At 34.7% G+C, this 20,159-nt stretch overlaps 2 protein-coding genes across 7 annotated transcripts in view; one reads left to right on the top strand and one right to left on the bottom strand.

Annotated features, from left to right (window-relative positions):
• Positions 1 to 1,072: 1,072 nt before the first annotated feature.
• On the bottom strand, positions 1,073 to 3,879 carry LOC123545383 (leucine-rich repeat-containing G-protein coupled receptor 5-like). Of its 2 annotated transcripts, none has more exons than XM_045331707.2 (3): positions 3,783 to 3,879; positions 3,528 to 3,576; positions 1,073 to 2,486 (listed from the first exon to the last, which is right to left on the bottom strand). In XM_045331707.2, exons 2-3 carry the CDS (start codon positions 3,543 to 3,545, stop codon positions 1,125 to 1,127), a joined length of 1,380 nt encoding a protein of 459 aa, XP_045187642.2. In that variant the 5' UTR covers positions 3,546 to 3,576; positions 3,783 to 3,879; the 3' UTR covers positions 1,073 to 1,124. The 2 variants fall into 2 exon arrangements, with proteins under 2 accessions (XP_045187642.2, XP_045187643.2); XM_045331708.2 differs by having other exon boundaries at positions 3,779 to 3,863.
• Positions 3,880 to 17,559: 13,680 nt separating this feature from the next.
• The window catches only part of LOC123529524 (uncharacterized), a 29,233-nt gene continuing 26,633 nt past the window's right edge, over positions 17,560 to 20,159 (top strand). For 2 of the 5 annotated variants that reach the window (XM_045309900.2, XM_045309907.2), the window contains exon 1: positions 17,612 to 17,683. Coding sequence is in view for 1 of the 5 variants with exons in the window: in XM_045309893.2 (XP_045165828.1) it covers positions 17,627 to 17,683 (57 nt within the window). In the remaining 4 variants the exon portion in view is untranslated. Of the gene's footprint in view, positions 17,688 to 20,159 lie in introns of all 5 variants that reach the window. The other 3 variants (XM_045309893.2, XM_053517934.1, XM_053517943.1) reach the window with 3 other exon arrangements.

The raw sequence follows: 20,159 nt of genomic DNA, 5'->3' as shown, positions 1-20,159 counted from the left end.
TGTCAGCTCATGTTTTAAGTGATTCTTAGTGATTTTTTCTGATACTCTGATGTGTAAACCTTTTCTTTAACATAAATCCCTTCCGAGACTTATAGTCAGTGTGTACGTTGTTCTGCAAGGTTTACATATGCATGGTCACCAGAAAAAGTTATTTAATCTTGCAATATTGCTCTTTTTTAACAGTACATCAGTTTCGTTTCCAGTACAGTTTGGAGTAAATGTCAATTCACGTGTTTAAAAAAAGTCTGGAATTAATTTTTTGTTGCAAAAAATCATATTGCGTTTCTCGAGTATGTAATATTATCATTTTTATTATTATACTAGATTTATATAGCGCCCTTTTCATGATAAACATGTTCAAAAGCGCTTTACATATAGCAAACGCAGACACACAGCCTCTACTAGTAGACACAGAGCGATCTGACCAGAGGGACAAAGTGAGATAAAGCCCCCAGAACAGATAGAGAGAAATCCTTTTTAGATACAGGCCTGTCCGGCTAACTTAGCCTAGCTCTTTGCGAATAGACAGTCTGGTTCTTTAACGTGCCGATACACGCGAAGCCGTCTTTCCTGGGAAGAACCAGTACAGGCCTCTTATTGTCAGTCTATGAAAAATACCATCCGATGTGAATATGATGTACAGTAAACATTTCAAGTCGTACCATAAATTTAGCTGTTCAGTTTGATATCGTGCTGTCAAAACACTTGAAATAAAAAAGAACATTTCTTCAGTAAAAAATCGTATACGCAACAGTTTGGTATCAATATTTGTTTGACATAATTGAGCCGCACCATGAGAAAACCAGCATAGTGCGTTTGCGACCAGCATGGATCCAGACCAGCCTGCGCATCCGCGCAGTCTGGTCAGGAACCATTCTGTTCGCTAACAGTTTCTTTAATTGCAATAGGCTTTGAAAACGTACAGTATGGATCCTGACCAGACTGCGCGGATGCGCAGGCTGGTCTGGATCCATGCTGGTCGCAAACGCACTATGTTGGTTTTCACATGGCGCGGCTCATATTATCTATAATATTGTTATGCAGCCATAGAAACTACATAAGAAACGAACTCTCAGATTTAAATCTTTTACTTTATTGCATATCGCAGATAACATGACACGAGTTCACAGACATGTTGGTAGAACATTCAAGATGTAAGACTTGATTGTTGTATTTGCGTTTACGCAGTCGCCTCGAAAGAATTTCTTGCCTGATTCTACATCACTTTTTGACATGGAATGCAGAAACGCCATATTGTTGCAGGTGCATTGTACCGGAGATCCTGTAAGATCAATTGAAGACCTTTCATTAGAGTGCAATATGGCTGCCGGAACTGACGTCATATTTGTGTGCTCCACATAGAGGTGCTGCAATGTAAAACTTGTACTGAAGGCATGGGGGTCTATGTAGATGAGTGGATTATGGCTGATGGTCAGCTGACGAAAGTTCTTCAACGATGAGAGTGTACGACCATCGACAGACGTTATTTTATTATAACTGACAACAAGTGTAATGAGTTCTGGCATTTTTGACACTGCTTGTGGTATGCTCGTAAATTCGTTGTTTGAAAGATAAAGGTAATAGAGCGTACAATTGCCTGGTATAGCTGACGAATTTATTTTGTTCAAGTAATTGAAACTTAGATTCAGCGAGCGTAATTTTGGAAACACAACGAAAACATTGTCCGGAAAAGAGAACATATTGTTGTTGTTGAAATAGGCCAACGAAGCATTTAATAATGGCTTCTTGCAAATGGTGAGCACATGTTGTAGGCTATTCAGCATGTATATATTATGATGAAATCTAAATTGTTGTAACTGTGGTATGCGACAAATTGCTTCTGGCACAGACTGAAGTTTCGAGTTTGATATCTCTAGTTGTGTTAGTTTAACAAGATCCTCAAAACTGTTGGCAGGAAGAGAATGAAAGGGTAGGTTGTCGATCCAAAGCGTAAACAGTTTTCGAAAGTTTGAGAACGATTGTGGCCATATTGCTACTGAAGACATGTCAAGCCAAAACGTTTCCACCATTCTTCCAAGAGCAGCCATTACAGTGTCGTCAAGAAATACAAATGCGTTACCTAGCAACCGTAGAGTTTTTAATTTTTTCACCAACGATAGAGCCTGCGGAAGTACAGTTAACCGATTATCTGACAGTTCAACAGACACTTCACTGTCACCTAAATTTGCGAAGGCTCTTCCAGATATATTTCTTATTCTGTTTTTATTCAAATGAAGTTCGAGGGTTTCGGGCGTTGCAGCCATGACGTTGCCAAATGCGTTGTCGGGTATGCTGTCAATGATGTTGTTTTGTAGATTGAATGTAAGCTCTCTGTAGTGTTTCCTTGAGAACGTGAATGTAGGAAAAGTGAGCAAACGTTTGTACGCACAGTCAATTCTAGAACTATAGCATCGGCATGGTGAAGGCGCAGGACAAGGGTCCGTATCCATGATGAATCCGAGGGTCACCGACCATAAGGGCAGCAACTGTTGTGTAATAAAATCAAATAATATATTTTTATATGTAATCTATATAAAGATAATGTACACGTTTTATGTCGTTGAATTATTATCTACGTGTCATTTTAAGTGGTGCCTGAGTGCATCTTAATATACTGAAGTCTCATAAAAGTTTCAACTAGAACTGTTAAAAAGTATATACAAATGAAACCGTTATCAAAATATACATCAATCCAAATAATGTTAATTTTCAAGGTGAATATCCCACATGACCGTTCCTTGGGTTGGCTAAAGTCGGATTCTGTTTTAGCCTAGTTTTTATACAATGTTTTTATTAATCCTGGATGGATATTAAAAACTTATTGGGCTGAAAATAATGCATTTGAAAGCTTTTTACACATAACAATGTTTTACGTATTCAACTTGTAGGTTAGGCTTTTCAAACTCCACCGTCATCGATAGTAGTGGTAATGCACATCTGTTGGTCATTTTGCAAAACACTGGGCGTCAAATTGTCGAATGTTGCATTTGTATCAATTAATAGTATGTTTCTTTATTCAAAATGAAATTACATGTTTAGCTTGCGTTCTGTCCACTATGTAAAAGTTAGAATAGAAGATTTTCTCCTTTGGACAGTTCATTCCAGATACCATTCTTTTGTATTTAGTCCTAAAATATTTAGTTGGTGTCAGAACATTTTAAACATTAAAATCTTTTTCAGTTTTTCATAGTTTATCTTATTCATTTTTGAGGTCATTGAATCAAACGTTTACGATATCCACTTTGAGGTAGGATAGATTCCTGGTTATTTTCTGTGTACGTTAAGAAAAAATATAATGATTAAGTCTTTGTTACATATTTCCGATACACAAAGGACACTATATATACTACTTGGAAAGGTAAGTAAATGATAGAAAATGCAAATGCATCACATTTTACGTGGCATTGCCACTGCTGTCAACATGCATGCATAAAGAACAGTTACGAGTATATAAATGTCCGAAAAGCGCTCAAATTTTATTCTTTTCTTATAGAGATAGCCACCGTAGGATAGAATGGTGCAAATACCTGAAGAAATATTTTCATGATGAACTTTTCTGTAGAACAACTTGCCAGACTGAAACAAACAAACAGTAAAAAATGACGAAGTCAAGTTTCATGTATTCATTTATTTTAGCATGAATGCGAAGAAAGAAACAATTTATTGAAACGCCAGTGTAAGGTGTCATAACAGAATATCATAAAGCAAAAAGCAATTAGTTAACTAGCATGCTGGTTCTGAAATAAATGAGTTATCTTACAAAGAAAGTATTTTATACCTACAATATGTATTCAGTATATGTCCAGATAGTTTAAATTAAATTACAATGTTCTAGATATCAGCCAAAAACATTCTTATCTCTGGACAGGCCCGTTATCTCAAATCGGTGCTAGAAGTCAACAGTCCCCAGGTTCTATTTCCTGTCTTTGTCCTTAAGTTAGATATATATGGCTCCTGAACATTTCGTACATTTTTTGTTCAAGTATTGGACTTATACCATTGGATAAGGCAAAAAATGCGTTTGCTACTAAATGTGACGGGCAATCGCGATCAACGTATTTAATGGTTCAAGTAGGCCTACGTCTGATCTGAAATGAAGTGCGCATACACTTTTAAAACAACTTTTCTAACGCTACCAGTTGCATTTTCGCTATGATTTTAATACTACCGAAGATAATTCCGTGAAATTTACAGGACAATTAAAGGAATATCAGACACTGTGTGATGGAAAACTAACGACAAACAGTTCCGTAATTTGAAGATTTTGTAGATTCTATTTTATTTGATGTAGCCCGGATAATTTACAAAGTCGCAAAATTTATCCAATAAATACAATTAATAATGACATGAAAGTCAACGTACCCAGTCTTGAAAAATTCCATTTGATTGCTACCAATATAATTCTCAGTCGCTTTAATTTTTGAAGAGTATTCAATTCCTAACATAAACCTACTTTTACTGCAATTCTTAAGGGGCGTAGGTTCAAGCCCTACTGGGGCCAATTTTTTTTTCATTATTTTCCTTTTTTTCTAGTAAGTTTTTACTTCTTTCAAGACTCATTGTACAAAAATGGAAAAAAGATGAATCTTATAAGCGATTTCTTGGTGTTCAAAGTGAATTTACTACTTAAACAGAAGGGGTAGAGTTACACATCTTTAAAAATATTGAGTTACATGCGGTGAAAGTTCTCTATTTTGCTGTCACTCTTAGATTATATATTGTGGAAGAAATTTAGGTAGGTTTTACGTCTGCCCTAAGGTTATTTTTGAATGGAGCAAGCAAAATTCAAAACAGAAACACAGCATTCGACCTTAATTTTTCAATGTTGAAGTATGAATTCTGTCTCATTAAATCCGTTTACTTGAGGCACCATAGAAAAAAGATATTGACATTTTTATTTTGTGTTTTATAATTGTTTACCAATAGTTTGATGTTTCTTTTATTAAAATTAATGGTAAAATGAATTCTCTGCAAACGTTTTGGATAGTGGCTATCACTTTGAAATTTGTCTCTACTTGAGCTTGATGAGATACCACAAGTTATACAAAATTTATTAAAAAACGGCACGGTAAAAGTTGTTAAAAAATTGCAAAATAGTGCAAAACACGGTTACCTTTCAGAATATACCAAGCAAAGGCCATTTTGTAAATATTACTATTAGTGATCATTATCATCTTTGGACATTGTAAATGTAAAAATTTTAATTTCAGCCACATGACGCGTGATATTCTGACGCATGAAATGATACAACACGCCGCCTGTCTTGTATTACACATTCTTATATGCTTGTTTCAGTTAAAACACGCTTACGCTAAAATGACGTCACGTTAACGTGCGATGACGTCATTGTTTTTGTTGCGACCAAGAAAGAGCGCTACTATATTCTATCTAATGTTTTAGATTAAGGGCATATTAGAATCGAAATGTATAGCAAAATCATGTTTTACCTAAATTGATATACTCAAAATCGGTTATACGTGCCACAATAATTCACTCGGTCTACGTCCTCGTGAAATTGTTCCGCGGGCGTATAACCTCTTTCCGTTAAGATAACGTTAACGTTAACGTTAAAACACGGTTTTCTATACATTATTTCTTAAATAATAAATGAAGTACGTGTACTAAAATAATCAACTTTAAAGCTTGTTTAAATATTCAGTGCTTCAATCACGTGCTATGGATGACCGCCCTGCATCTGCTGTGCATGGACAAGACGTAATTTCGACAAGTGATCTGAGAAACACGGTTTCACTTCTCCAACTGTTACAGATGCCTCAGATTCTGTGGAGCTCTTCGACAGCCTTACCGACTACATCCCACATATGCTCAAACGGATTTAGTTCCGGTGAGCCGGGTGGCATTGGCAGAACATTTACCCTGTTTGCAGCAAGAACAGCCGCTGTGCGACGTGCGGTTTGGCAAGGTGTCCCATCATGCCTCTATTATTTCGTTGATGAGGAATACTAACGGGAAGCAAAATCTCATTTATGTACCTAGCAATTTTATTACCGCCAATTCTGACAGCAAAAGTTTTTGTGTTCATTGATATCCCCCAAAAATCATAACGGAACTCCAAGCAAATGGTTTCTTTCCGATTACACATATACACTCCGGGAGAACTACGTTCCAATGTAAGTCAAGTCTCATCGATGTGGTGTTGCAAAATATTACCGACAAACGAAAACACGACATCGATGAGACTTGACTTATGTTGGAACGTAGTTCTCCCGGAGTGAGATATCTCTGAATCGTTCATTTCTCATTCGGTAAATTCGTACACGACCATCTTTATTGTATAAATTAAAGCATGATATGTTTCGTCAGTAAATAATACTGCCGCCCTGTCCGCTCTGGTCATCCGTAAGTGACGCTGAGCCCAATGTAAACGGGTTCGTTTGTGCTGATCAGTTAAGATTATCCCATGAAACGGGCGTCTGCAGTGCACAACATTTTCCTTCAAACTTCTGCGCACAGTCTGGGCGCTGCTAGGGCGGCCATGCGTTCCAACTGTTACCCTTGATGTATCAGTAGCTCGGCATCACCTGTCTTGAAGGTGTATATTCGGAATGTTTCTGTCCTGGTTTCTGGTAACAACACGTCCTCTGGGTTGGCGTGGCAGGTCACGGACAGAGCCTAACGTTCTGTGTGTACGTAGCAGACGTATTACTGAGGTGCGGTGCACGTTCAGCATTCTTGCAACTTGAAAGAGTACAAAACATACAAATTTCTGAAAAACGAAATAATGATTACCACTGTCTTGTAAGCTGTACGGCCGTAAATGTTTAGACACTTCCAAGATGGCGGACGCTGAAAGTTAACACAGGTAGGTGTTCCAGTTTTTTATTGATAACATGTTTTCTTCAACACTTTTAACGGCCACACTTATAGCAAATGATAGCGGAATAACATGTTCCTCCTCTGCATTATCTAAAAGTTTGTTGATTTCATTGTTTCTCGAATTATATTGACGCAAAATGTGCCAATTTGATAAAATTAAAATCGAATCGAGGAACGCACCTTATTTTCGGTCGTATCTTATTCAATAATCATATCTGTTTGAATATTTCTGTGGTATTTTGAAGCTTTTTACCGGTTCTTTACGATGGTAATGCTTGATTTTACGAAACATATCTGGAAATATCAAAATTTTTACGATTTTTAAATTGTCAATACAGCGGCGTAGACTATACCAACATATTCACGCTGAGCGGTGTAGACACGTTTTTTTGTGAACGGTTTATACATAGAATTAAGCGAAAAAAGATACAAGTTTTGAATGGTGTATACATTGTTTTCTGTTATAGGCTTATGCCATTCACGTGTTATTACTGTTGACACTCAGAAAGAAGTTAACGTATCTGATCTGACAGCAGTAATTTTCGTTTTTAGAATAAACATACATTGATTTTTAATATGTTTGGTGTATATTCCCATGTACATGTGGAGTGGTTATAGTGTATACACTGATGTATACAACTGATGCTAACGGTTGGCTATAAAATGGGTGAACGTATCTGATGATTTTTTTCTGTGTCAATCAAATGCATATCTATGTCCAGACTATTCACCAAATGTGAAAAGGTGATTTGCACAGGTAATTGTTACACATTTTCATTAAGAACGTATGCTAAAATCTGTACTTTTTTCATTTTTCAGGTCTATAATGGCGAAAAGTCGAGCTTAATATAAAAAAGAATATATAGAGAGAAAAAAGAAGAATGATTAATCATACCTGGAAAAGGAGCATTTACGAGCTAAAGGAAACCGAGAGTCCATTCACAAGCACAAATTCGTTTGAGAATGATACAACAAGAATGCAAATGATGCCTAGATCACAACATGATCTGAATCTTCTTGGAGTAAAGAATCATTCTAGAAAAGTAATAAAAAAACTGGAGATATCAAATGCAATTATTGCTGAAGGGAGAGAGGCAGCACAAGAAAAGCAACATCTCAGTCAATGAAAAGAGTATAATGAGAGTAGTCAGTGAGAGAATAGTAAAAAAGTGTAAGTGTTAGACACAATCAGAAAGCAAACAGGTCTTGGTAGAAAAGGGCTGAAAAGTTCCAACACGAAAATAGTGAGACCTATTTGTCGAAAACGACTCGACGAAGAGAGAACATGATGAAAACAGAAATCATTCAGTTCCTTGAAAGGGAACATTATGTCAGTATTCAGATGCCTGGGAAAAAGATACCAAAGCCCATGAACCAAGGTGATAAGAGACAAGTGCATATCCTCAATGATTATCTAGAGAATATATATCAAAAGTGTAAAGCAGAAAACCCAAACATAAAGATTTCTAAATAAAGTCCAAGACAGTAAAGCTGACAATGAAAACGTAAAGTGACAGATGAAAGTTCCTGTTTTTCGATCATTTGTTTTGGCTAAATATGAGGGCAAACAGTATGTGGGCAAAGTCCTATAGGTCGAATCCAATGACAAGGAAGCGCATGTTTCGTTCATGGAAAGACCCGTGGCAAAGGGTCGATACGATAATGACTCTGCTTTTTTTGCTAACTGATGTTCAGACTGATGTTCAGTTTACGAAAATGTGTTTGATGTGTTTGAGAAAATGCAGTATTCTTTATATACTACTTTTCCTACTGAATTTGCATTTAAACTTTAACCATAATAAATGATTAATTTTTAACTGCTTTTTTTATTTATTTTACTGATGTATGGACATTATACAGAATCGATGCAGGAGAAAAAATTGTGAGGTATAAAAATCGGTCAAACAATATGCATATGTTATGATAATGTTTGTTGTAATAGTTCTTTTTCACATTTCCATTCATTAGATGTGTTCATTCATTCACTGTTGCCTTTCATCAGATATACCTCTGGTTTACGCATAAAATTATTATCATATATATACAAACATAAAATAATTAGTATAAATCAAGTAAGATAGTAAGCAAAAGATTTTTTAATATAGTTAAATTTGTAATATGATAGTTATTGTAAGATTTGTGTTAAACAATAGTGGTGTAATTTTGAAAGATATATGAAAGTGGTCAGTTAACAAGAAATGTTTCATTTGATTACACTATGCAAAACGTAGAACAAAAACGAACCATTGTTAATTTTGATTTACATACGTAAATGTTTCTAAATTTCCATAACAAAGTTTTACATGATACAAAGGTGTAATTTTGTCAAACTTAATTTCACTGATAAACGTATCTGATGAGAAAAGTCAACACCTTTAAAAAATATGATTTTTTTGGTGTATTAAGTTGATTGGGAATAACCCATTATCAGTTTTATGAAACTTATATGTTGTAATTTCAATAAACATTAAGATAGGTTTGATCAGATTTACTTTGATTTTTCCCATTTTCAAAAATGAAGTTGGAACTTTAAGTGAATTTGAACGCGTAGTTAATTTACATATATTTTTAAGTGGCATTTTTATCATAGACGAAATTAACTTGTATCTACACCGTTCAGTTTCTCCGCTTAATTCTATGTATAAACCGTTCACAAAAAAACGTGTCTACACCGCTCAGCGTGAATATGTTGGTATAGTCTACGCCGCTGTATTGACAATTTAAAAATCGTAAAAAAATTGAAATTTCCAGATATGTTTCGTAAAATCAAGCATTACCATCGTAAAGAACCGGCATAAAGCTTCAAAATACCACAGAAATATTCAAACAGATATGATTATTGAATAAGATACGACCGAAAATAAGGTGCGTTCCTCGATTCGATTTTAATTTTATCAAATTGGCACATTTTGCGTCAATATAATTCGAGAAACAATGAAATCAACAAACTTTTAGATAATGCAGAGGAGGAACATGTTATTCCGCTATCATTTGCTATAAGTGTGGCCGTTAAAAGTGTTGAAGAAAACATGTTATCAATGAAAAACTGGACCACCTACCTGTGTTGACTTTCAGCGTCCGCCATCTTGGAAGTGTCTAAACATTTACGGCCGTACAGCTTACAAGACAGTGATTACCGTCAAAAAAGTAAGTAAATGAACACTTACAACATTGTAACTCGCGCCACCTTCAATTAGACCAATCGCTCTTGCTCTTTCCTGGTTTTATAAAATCAAGGAACTTCCCAGCTAGCAAGCATACATGGGACCCATGTGGGACCCATATGGGTTCCCATATGGGACCTATATGGGCTACCCATATGGGACCCAGATGGGTTTTGCAAACCATTTTGGCATGGGTTCCATATGGGATATACTATATGGGACCAATGTGGGCCCCTTATGGGTCCCAGATCTTATAACCCATGTGGGATCTTTCTGGGTCCCATGTCGTATATATAGTATGGGCCATTTAGGGGCGTTCTGGAATTGTATGGGTCTTATTGATTGATTGATATTGTCAACTGTCCGAAACATTGTAGCTGCCCATGTAGTTGTTTCAGAATCATTGTGGACCTTTTTATCTTGATCTATTGCATTTCCAACTCACTTCATCAGATTCTTTGTAAAGGCATTCTGTAAAGTAGAAAAAATAATGTCAGTCTGAGCATTTGTCCATGAAAATTAAGACTATTTGCAAAAAAAGTAAGTCGTAATTTATAGCTTTAATATCACCTGAAATATATTAAATTCGGGTTTTTATTATAATTATCATTCATCATTTTCCCGCAAATTAAATAGAAATGCAAAAACAGTTTTGATAAATAAGGTACTGATTAAACATTTAATGGAAGCATTTAAACTATTATCAACATTTTCTGAGATGTCCTCTCTAAGTTTATAGTATGAGATATTTTTAAGGAAATAGAATGCAGATTTAAAAAAAGCAAATGATGTTAAAATAGATATCTTATAAGTACGTAAAGTTATTGACGAATAATAATACAATTATTATGTTATAATAATGTTTAAAGTATTGTACTCACTTTTTCTGCATTGGTCCCTTCTGTACATGATGAATAAACTTGTTCTGTATTGCAGCTTAAACCTCCATCAAATTAACTGAATAGTGTGTAAACCATTGGCGTGACTAATAGATAACATGTGTAGAGAGAGATGGACCCTTAGTTACCATGGTTACAAACATGTATTATAAATGTTCCCAATGTCCAGTATAGCATTCCTGAATATTTTAAAATGAATGAATGTTATTATTAAAAAGTAATTACACAATTTTGAAATAGCTTAGACAACAGTCGAATTTTAATAACAATTAGGAATAATTTCGGAAGTGCAAAAAATCATTTACTAGTAATAGTCCATTTTCATGATTTTGTAACCCTATTAATTTTATTTTGAAAATACAATAAAAATGCTATACCCGTCCTTTCTATTATGAAGTAAGAAAATTATCAAACCTTCGATCCAACATTCCGGTATGTCTAATAGCATAGTTTTTTTTTTTTGCTAACAGTTTATATTGTCAATGTTATTGCAGCTAAGAAGAACGAAACCTTGCATTTTCTTATAGACAGAGACGGCTTTAAAACGTCTTTTAAAAGTCGTCTTTATTTCGTAGGTAAAACAACGGAAAAGAACGTCTTTTTTCTGTTCACAGATGACATGACCATAAAACAATCAAATAAAGACGTCTTTAAGACGTCTTTTGTTTGCTGGGATGGGACCCATATGGGACCCTTCTGGGAAACATATTTTTTGAGACCAAAGAAATGTACATGTATTAGAATTCAAAGAAAACATAGAAAAAAGGATTGTTATACTAGTGACAACACTTATAGTCCTAAAGTAAAGACGTTGCTGTATCACTTCAATGGGTCCCATATGGCTCTGATGTGTGCAAATCTTACAATATGGGACCCAGATGGGACCATTCTGGGAAACGTGTTTCTTTTTGAGAGAAAAGAAAACGTAGAGACATTCAGAGAAACCATAAAAAACTATATTCTATGCTAGATACATCACTTTTAAACTTAAAATGAATGCATTGGTATATCCATCGCTGAGTTATTGTATATGGGTCCCATATGGGTACAATGTGGGCAAATACTTACAATATGGGACCCAGATGGGACCCTTCTTGGAAGCATGTTTCTTCTGATACTTCAAAAAATATAAAACTTTTCGAAGAAAACTTAAAATATGAACTTGTATACTGGTGACACCACATATAAACTTAAAATGAATACATTTGTAATTTACATCACTGGGACATTATATATGGGTCCCATATGGGACCAATATGGGCCAATACTTACAATAAGGGTCCCATGTGGGACCCATATGGTACATTTGCCCAGATATAGCCCATATGGGCCCCATGTAGGCTTGCGTGCTGGGTTTCCTAATAAATGCTTTAAATGTCCTCGAATTTAATCATTTATATTTTTAATTTTCGAAAATACATGTATCTATGTACAACAACGTTAAGTCAAAGATCAAGAGTTTTGACTCATTAAGCGAAAGTTTTGTATGTACATTAGGGGTCAGACAGGGTGAGAGCCTGTCCCCTTTCCTGTTTAGCATGTACCTTAATGACAGTGATTTTATTAAAAGGCATTGAAGGCATTGACATCGGAACTATAAAGATTTGTTTACTTCTATACGCAGATGATATCCTTTTATTTTCCAAAAGCGCGGAAGGGTTACAAAATTCTTTAGATGTTTTAGCTGAGTATTGTGATAGATGGAAGTTAACAGTGAATGCAAAAAAAAAAAACAACAAAAATCATGGTTTTTAGAAAAGGGGGTAGACTTAGCAGAAATATAAGATTTATATACAAAAATAAAGAATTGGAAATTTTAAGCAAATTTAAGTATTTATGAGTGTTATTTAGCTCATACGGATCATTTAATGGGACAGATAAGATGCTAGCAGGCCAAGCACTAAAAGCCATTTTTAAAATGAATAAATACTTATATAATTTTACAGACTTACAACCTAAGCATACTCTTGATCTTTTTGACGAACTCATATTACCAATACTTAATTATGCTTCTGAAGTATGGGGATTCAACAAAGGGTCACAAGTTGAACGTATACACTTAGGTTTTTGTAAAAGGTTACTTGGTGTTAAAGTCTCAACCCAGAACTCTTTCATTTATGGAGATACGGGTAGAATGAATCTCCAAAATGGCAGAAATTTAAACATTATAAAATACTGGTTGAAAATCTGTAACACTAATGAAGACAAATATATTAAACAGGTCTATAATTGTTTAAAAAAGTTATGTCGAGTTAAATCCAGAGAAAATAAATTGGGTTTCACAGGTTAAACATATATTATCAAGGTTAGGTTATTATGATGTCTGGCTTTCACAGTGAGTAAGGGATGTCAACATCTTTCTGCGTCAGTTGAAACAACGTATTAAGGACATATACGTACAAGACTTAAGAACAAGTTTACACGAATCCAGTAGAGCTATATTTTATAGAAATATATTTGACTTCAAATTTAATGAATATTTGGATATTGTAACTATAAAAAAAATTCGGTTTGCACTGTCTAGATTAAGACTAGCCTCTCATAGACTTGCAGTGGAAACAGGCAGATGGAGAAAACCAGAAAGTATCCCTTATGACGACCGTAAATGTACAAGGTGTAATGCACTCGAGGACGAATATCATTTCGTTATAGAATGCCAGGATTTCTTAAACCTCCGAAAACAGTATATTAGAAATTATTTCTGGCGCCATCCTAGCTTTTTAAAATTTTTACAGTTACTCAAAAGTGATAATATCACTGATGTTCGTAATTTATCCATTTATATATATATATATATATATATATATAGTTTATTTACGTCTCATCCAACATACCTGTTACAATTTTCACAATTGACATAATAAAAAGCGAATGTATCTAACATGTTATTGGTCATTCAATAAATGAATTATAAGAGACACAAAAACAGATCACATTCATATACTAATTACATTGCATAAAAGTCAGATTACCTCCGCTAACCTTTATATTTAAAAAAAAACTGCCATAAATTAAGTACTATTAAGAAACTGAAATTTGAAAACCGTGGCACTATATGCGCATTATAAAAAATGCCTTAAAAAGCAGATATCATCCATGATCAGATCAAGGGTGAACTGGTTAGCAGTGATAATCTGAACTACGATAAAAACTTTCACTTAAATATATCCGTAAAAGAGGTAGTTTACATCTTTATACACTAAAATTCATATGCACTTAAAAGAAGGGTAAGAATATACCATCTGAAACAACAATTAAGTATACCAACATTGTAGTTGTATACATGTGTTCCTTAGAGTCATACCGTATGTAATTTTACTAAGGAATACATGTAATACAATTGAACAGTTTACTCTAAAGATACACAATGATGTATTAATCATTTGCTATTGGATCCTTCCAAGCCAAACAGAAAAACAGAAGCTTGTGCGATGTAAGGGCTACCACCCTTATATATACAAAGCTTTTGAACTAAGAAATAATACAAATAGGGTCTAAAGGTATGTAGACGTACACTTGTGATATACATATAGCTGTCTTAATTTTAAGCTTTCTATTTTTGTACAATATAAATACATATTAACACTAACCTATGTTAAAACAACTATTCCAAACACTATTTGATCTAATACATGCTGTCTCTCCCGTTTAACAATCTATTTAGACAGTGAAACTTGTATCAAATTTGTACTTTTGTCATCTTGCCATACCATGTTTTAGATTATGAATTGTATATGATGCTATGCTCATGAATCTTGTCAGGTTTATTGCATAATAAAACTATTCTATTCTGTATTATTTACCAGTCAGCATAAGTTTCACGTGCACGCGCCTCATCTAAAAACGATTTATCGGAAAAATAAAGCAATGCTTACTTGAGCAACTGAAAGTTATTTATCGGTTTTTGGAAGCATGCATATAAACTCAAATGACAGCAATTATAAATAAAAATCCGAAATTCAATTTATTATAAATTTGCAAGAATATTTCTAATGAAAACCGTTAACATTCGCGTTAGTTACTACTGTAGCATAATTACTGGCTACATTTGCGACTTTGAAAAACTGGGTTTCGTCGGATTAGTAACAAAATCTGTTGTTTTTAGACTTATTTCATTGTTCATTTTGTATCAAAGCATGTCTTACATATTGTTCTAAATTTCCTGAAAATTTTATTCAGTTCTCTTTGGTAGTTTTAAAGTTATTGCGAAAAGGCCACTGACAGCGTTAGAAAAGTACTTAAGTAAGTGTACTGTATATGCATATCATATGGAATTAAGTTTATAATTAAACTTTTGACGCTGTTTGAACATATATTTTCTCATACACTACATATCATATGGAATATACCTACATAATTGTCTCTTCAATCTTTAATATCATGGTTTCCAATTTGGGACGACCTTTTTAGCTGCTTTATCATTGTTAATCTCTGTTTTATATATGTTTGTCGGAAAATAGCTCATGAGCTAATGTTAACTTATTATATTGTACCCAACGTAAAATAAAGCTTCTTGTATCTTGTATCTTGCTTGTTTTAGCCATTCGACACAGATACTTGTTTTCAGGTGAAAAGGGTATTTTTCGTACAACATGATAAAAAGTTTACACATGACTGGTTTAGTTTTAAATCTTGTTTTCAAATTTCATCTGAAGTCATAAGACAGAATAGTCGTCAGTGTGTGCAAGGTCCGTTAACATTGTCCATTCTTTTGGTTATAATGCAGTAATTCGGTCAAAAATGTGCTTCCGTGGTGTAGTCGAAAGAAGTCCCTAATAGACAGATCCTAATTTTCCCATTTTTTGCGCATTTGCGCGTAAACAAAGAGCTATAAAAATAAATAGATTGGCAACTTGAAAGGCATATAGAGCAAATCTCGCCAACCTCCCGTGACAAAAAAAAACGAGATCTCGTTTACCGAAAGTGGTGCTTTCTCCACGCGCCATTTTGTATGCGAAAGCAATTATTCATCGGTAAAATAATTATCACCGTATGACCACGCTTCTTTCGATGGCAAAAAAAAAAAAAAACGTGCACTTCGTGTCTGAAGACCATTTCACATTAAACTAATTTTGTTTTAGAAGCTAACATGTATTTTAAATGTATTTTCAAAGGTACAAATTGTAACTCCATGCTCGCCGATGTTTGTTTTTAGTAAGATAACGCCGAATCACGCTCTGACACGAGCTCACGCGAGATTACAGCCAGTTGCCATTCTGTGTATTTTATACTTCTTTGGCGTAAATCGGGGGCCAAATGGGCATTCCTTCACTCGTGGAATGAATTTTACATAAGATAGGACACTTTTCATGCTAATATTCGCATGTTTTCGATTTGTTTACTTGAAAACGAAAGTAGGGTGTTTATTCTGCGGACCGCTTTCTGAAATGCGGCAATATGAGGGTACCTGACTTCAGTTGACTTGCATTTCACTGCATACTATTCAACACCCCTTTTTATTTTCATTTTCTTGAAGCAAATGTATGGATATCTTGTGGAAAATAGGTCTACGACGGAGTGAAAATCCAGAAACTGTAAAAAATGTTCTGAAGTAGCTGAATTTTATATGAAACAAAGAACAATTTCTTTTATTGTTACATAGCCTTTTATGGGGAATTATATTTAGGCGTATTTAACCTATATTGTATTATCGAGCCTTTAGGCATGAAGGGGGCAATTAGCCGGATATGCCTCCGTGGTCCACTCGAATGTAGTCCATATCAATATATAGTGCAATTTTCCCGCCTAGTAAAGGCCATTTTCATGCCAGATATAAGCTTTATTGATGCTTGATTGTAAAAAGGAATGTCCGCAGATGATTTTAAGCTACGTTATATGCTTCAAAAGTTGATCTGAAGCTGCCTTGTAAAATGAAAGTGAAAGTAGGTATTTCCTGATGTCTACCTACGCAATATTAGCGTTTTCATCACGTGTCTCAGTCACGTGACCATGGTTTCACTGCATTATGGTCAACCCCATATTTTTTGGGTATATTTTGATTGCCTAAAGACAGACCTTCAAGACAAGGGTAGTCTCGCAGGAAGTGAAAGGCTAGAAATCTTGATAAAAATATGTTATAAGTTGTTAATTTTATATAGAAAATAGTAGCGGAGGCATTTAATACCTTCATACCTTTAGTGTAGTGGTGAATGCGGGTCAGGACGGCCCAAATCCAAAACGGTCCAGACCAAGACGGCCCAGTCCAGGACGGCCCAGATATATTAAATATACCGTAATATACCGTTATGACAAATTAAAGATGCTATTTTGTAAGATCATAGTTGATTTAGGATAAAATTATATTAAGGGACAATTATTTTTTCTGATTGATTGCAATTCAGTATAATTATGTTCGCAGTTTGATTGGTCTCTTCTCTTAAAGTGCACCGACTGTTTATTGATGTGCGTAATTAATCCTATTATAATCATCTGCATAATGCTTCTATCACTATAAATGAATTAATTACTTTTATGTTTTTTTCGTGTCCTGCCCTCTTGTCCAATTATATGTATAATAAAATTTGTTGTCATTTTTGCTATGTAAATTAATAAAACATAAATAAAAAGAATTATTTGAAATTCTTGGTTATTCTTGGTTATTAATGAAAACTGGTCCGTCATGGTATGGGCCGTCTAGGTTTTGGGCCGTTTTGGTTACGTACCGTCATGGATTTGGGCCGTTTTGACCCGTCACCGTAGTGATTGTCACAATGAAATAATATTTCAATGCGCAACCAGGAAGTAAATAAAACAAGAAGCTCATCCTGTTTTTACAAAATAAGCGTATGTATAGCTTTATAGTTTAACTTTAAGACCGACCACAACCTGATGTTTAACTTTTTCCTCCCACATGAAAATCATTCTGAAAATACTGGTATAAGGCGGCTATATTGAAAGATGTTAATTTGTAAGGCTAAACAAATAGTTTTGTTTCTGGTCACGGACATAGGCACCAGTATCGGACCTGGGACAAAAATATGTTTGTTTTCATCCTAAATGAGTTCAAAATGAAAAATATGTAGTGAAATATGAGCCCCCTTCAAAATATACATATGTTTACTGAAGGCCAGAATCTTGAGAATCGAGCCTGCGAGCAAAGGGTTCACTTCCCGGGCCGTTGTGAAATAAATTCTCTAGACAATTAAACAAACTACCTACCACCATTTCACGTGTACATTTAGCTACAAAATGAGACCAACTCCAAGTCTCTAGCCCTTCCCATTCATGAAATATCTATCAGAAAACGAGTGCCTTTCTGCTGCAAGTTCCAGGTAGACAGAAATGTGGCACAACGAAACGGTACGAAATCACGGACTAAAAGATGTTTGTCAGCCAAGCAAGGGTCAAATTCAATAAAAAATACTAAATAGTATAAATAAATATATAAACTAGGGCCACTTACAATCTTCAGTCGCATCTCAAAGACGCGATTTTGGCGTTTCAAATTTTTCCACCGTCTTTCAATTGAATGCTACGCCATTGAACAGAATTCATAAGGTATTTATTAACGCAACTTCTGATTGGCCAATAGCGACACACCTCCGACAGAAGCGCATCGTTTCGCACAAAATTACTCTGATATTATCGTATCGGTTTCAATGGCGGATAATACAATTGAAAGACCGACTGAAAAATAAAAAAGTAAATATCACGTGTAGCTGATGCTACTGACGGTGGTGAGTGGCCATAGTTTGCATATTTAGTAATACTTGTTATTAATGTCAAATTAATTTGACACTTGCTAGGCTGACAAACATCTTTTAGTCCGTGATTTTGTACCATTTCGTTGTGCCACATTTCTATCTACCTGGAACTTGCAGCAGAAAGGCACTCGTTTTCTGATAGATATTTCATGAACGGGAAGGGCTAGAGACTTGGAGTTGGTCTCATTTTGTAGCTAAATGTACACGTGAAATGGTGATAGGTAGTTTGTTTAATTGTCTAGAGAATTTATTCCACAACGGCCCGGGAAGTGAACCCTTTGCTCGCAGGCTCGATCCTCGAGATTCCGGCCTTCAGTAGACATATGTATATTTTGATCGGGGCTCATATTTCACTACATATTTTTCATTTTGAACTCATTTAGGATGAAATCAAAATATTTTTGTCCCAGGTCCGATAGTGGTGCCTGTGGTCACGGACTTTAAAAAAATATGGGTCAGCAGGTCGGGATATATTTTTTTTTCTTTTTTTTTTTGGTTAACAACTTGTACATATCACTTGCTATGGAGTTTCTCTACCAAAATTGTTCAAATTATGCCCCTGGGATGAAAGGCAGTGGCTACGATTACCTAGCCTAGCCTCCAGTTCTGGGATTACGGAAGTTCCGTATTCTTAGACAACCCTATAAGGATAGGATAGGATTACGGAAGTTCCGTATTCTTAGACAACCCTATAAGGATAGGATAGGATTACGGAAGTATTTAAGAGGCATCAGATATATGTTAGGACATGCATTTATGATGCTGTAAACTTACTTATTTCACTTAACTAAAATAGCTTTTTTTCATGCCTACCTTATTATTTCGTGATATCTATCAACCATTTTGGGTTAGTATAATCTTAAACGCTATATTAATGTCGGTTCCTGGAAATATTATAGAAATATCAGCTAGGGTAAAAAATATTCTTTACTTTGAATTTTTATGATTTATAACCACATTGTATGTTATCAAAAACCATTTGTGTTGACTTCGTGAAAAAATGCAGGTATATACGAAATAATGTAGATAATTCTATAATTCCGCGTGCCATAAAGATTATACTAACCAAAATCAGCAGATCAGTAGCACGACATAATAATGAAATTAGGTGAAATATAGAGGTTTACAACGTCATTTATGCATGTCCTAACATATATTTGATACCTCTTAAAAACTTCTGTAATTCTAGCCTATCCTCATAGGGTTACATGTATCTAGGAATACAGAACTTCCATAATCCTAGAACTGGAGGCTAGGATTATGGTACCATAATCCTAGCCACTGCCGGGGTGAAAAGAGGCCCTGCCCCGAGGGGTCTCAAGTTTTACATAGACATATATAGGAAAATAAGTTTAAAGATCTTGCCTGAAACTGCAAGGCCTATGCTTTTGATATTTGGTATGTTGCCTTTCCTAGCGTTTCTCTACCAGAGTTGTTCAAATTATGGGTAGTCAAAATAATTCGAAGTTCAGATTGTTTTATATTTCGTGAACGTATTTTATTTTCCTTTCGTATGTTATTTATTTATGATAGATATGATTGAATTATATCAAAAG

The sequence above is a fragment of the Mercenaria mercenaria genome, chromosome 1, assembly GCF_021730395.1.
Source record: "Mercenaria mercenaria strain notata chromosome 1, MADL_Memer_1, whole genome shotgun sequence".
NCBI lineage: Eukaryota > Metazoa > Mollusca > Bivalvia > Venerida > Veneridae > Mercenaria > Mercenaria mercenaria.
The sequence above is the reverse complement of the archived record's forward strand: the minus strand, read 5'-3'. Positions and strand labels throughout refer to the sequence as shown.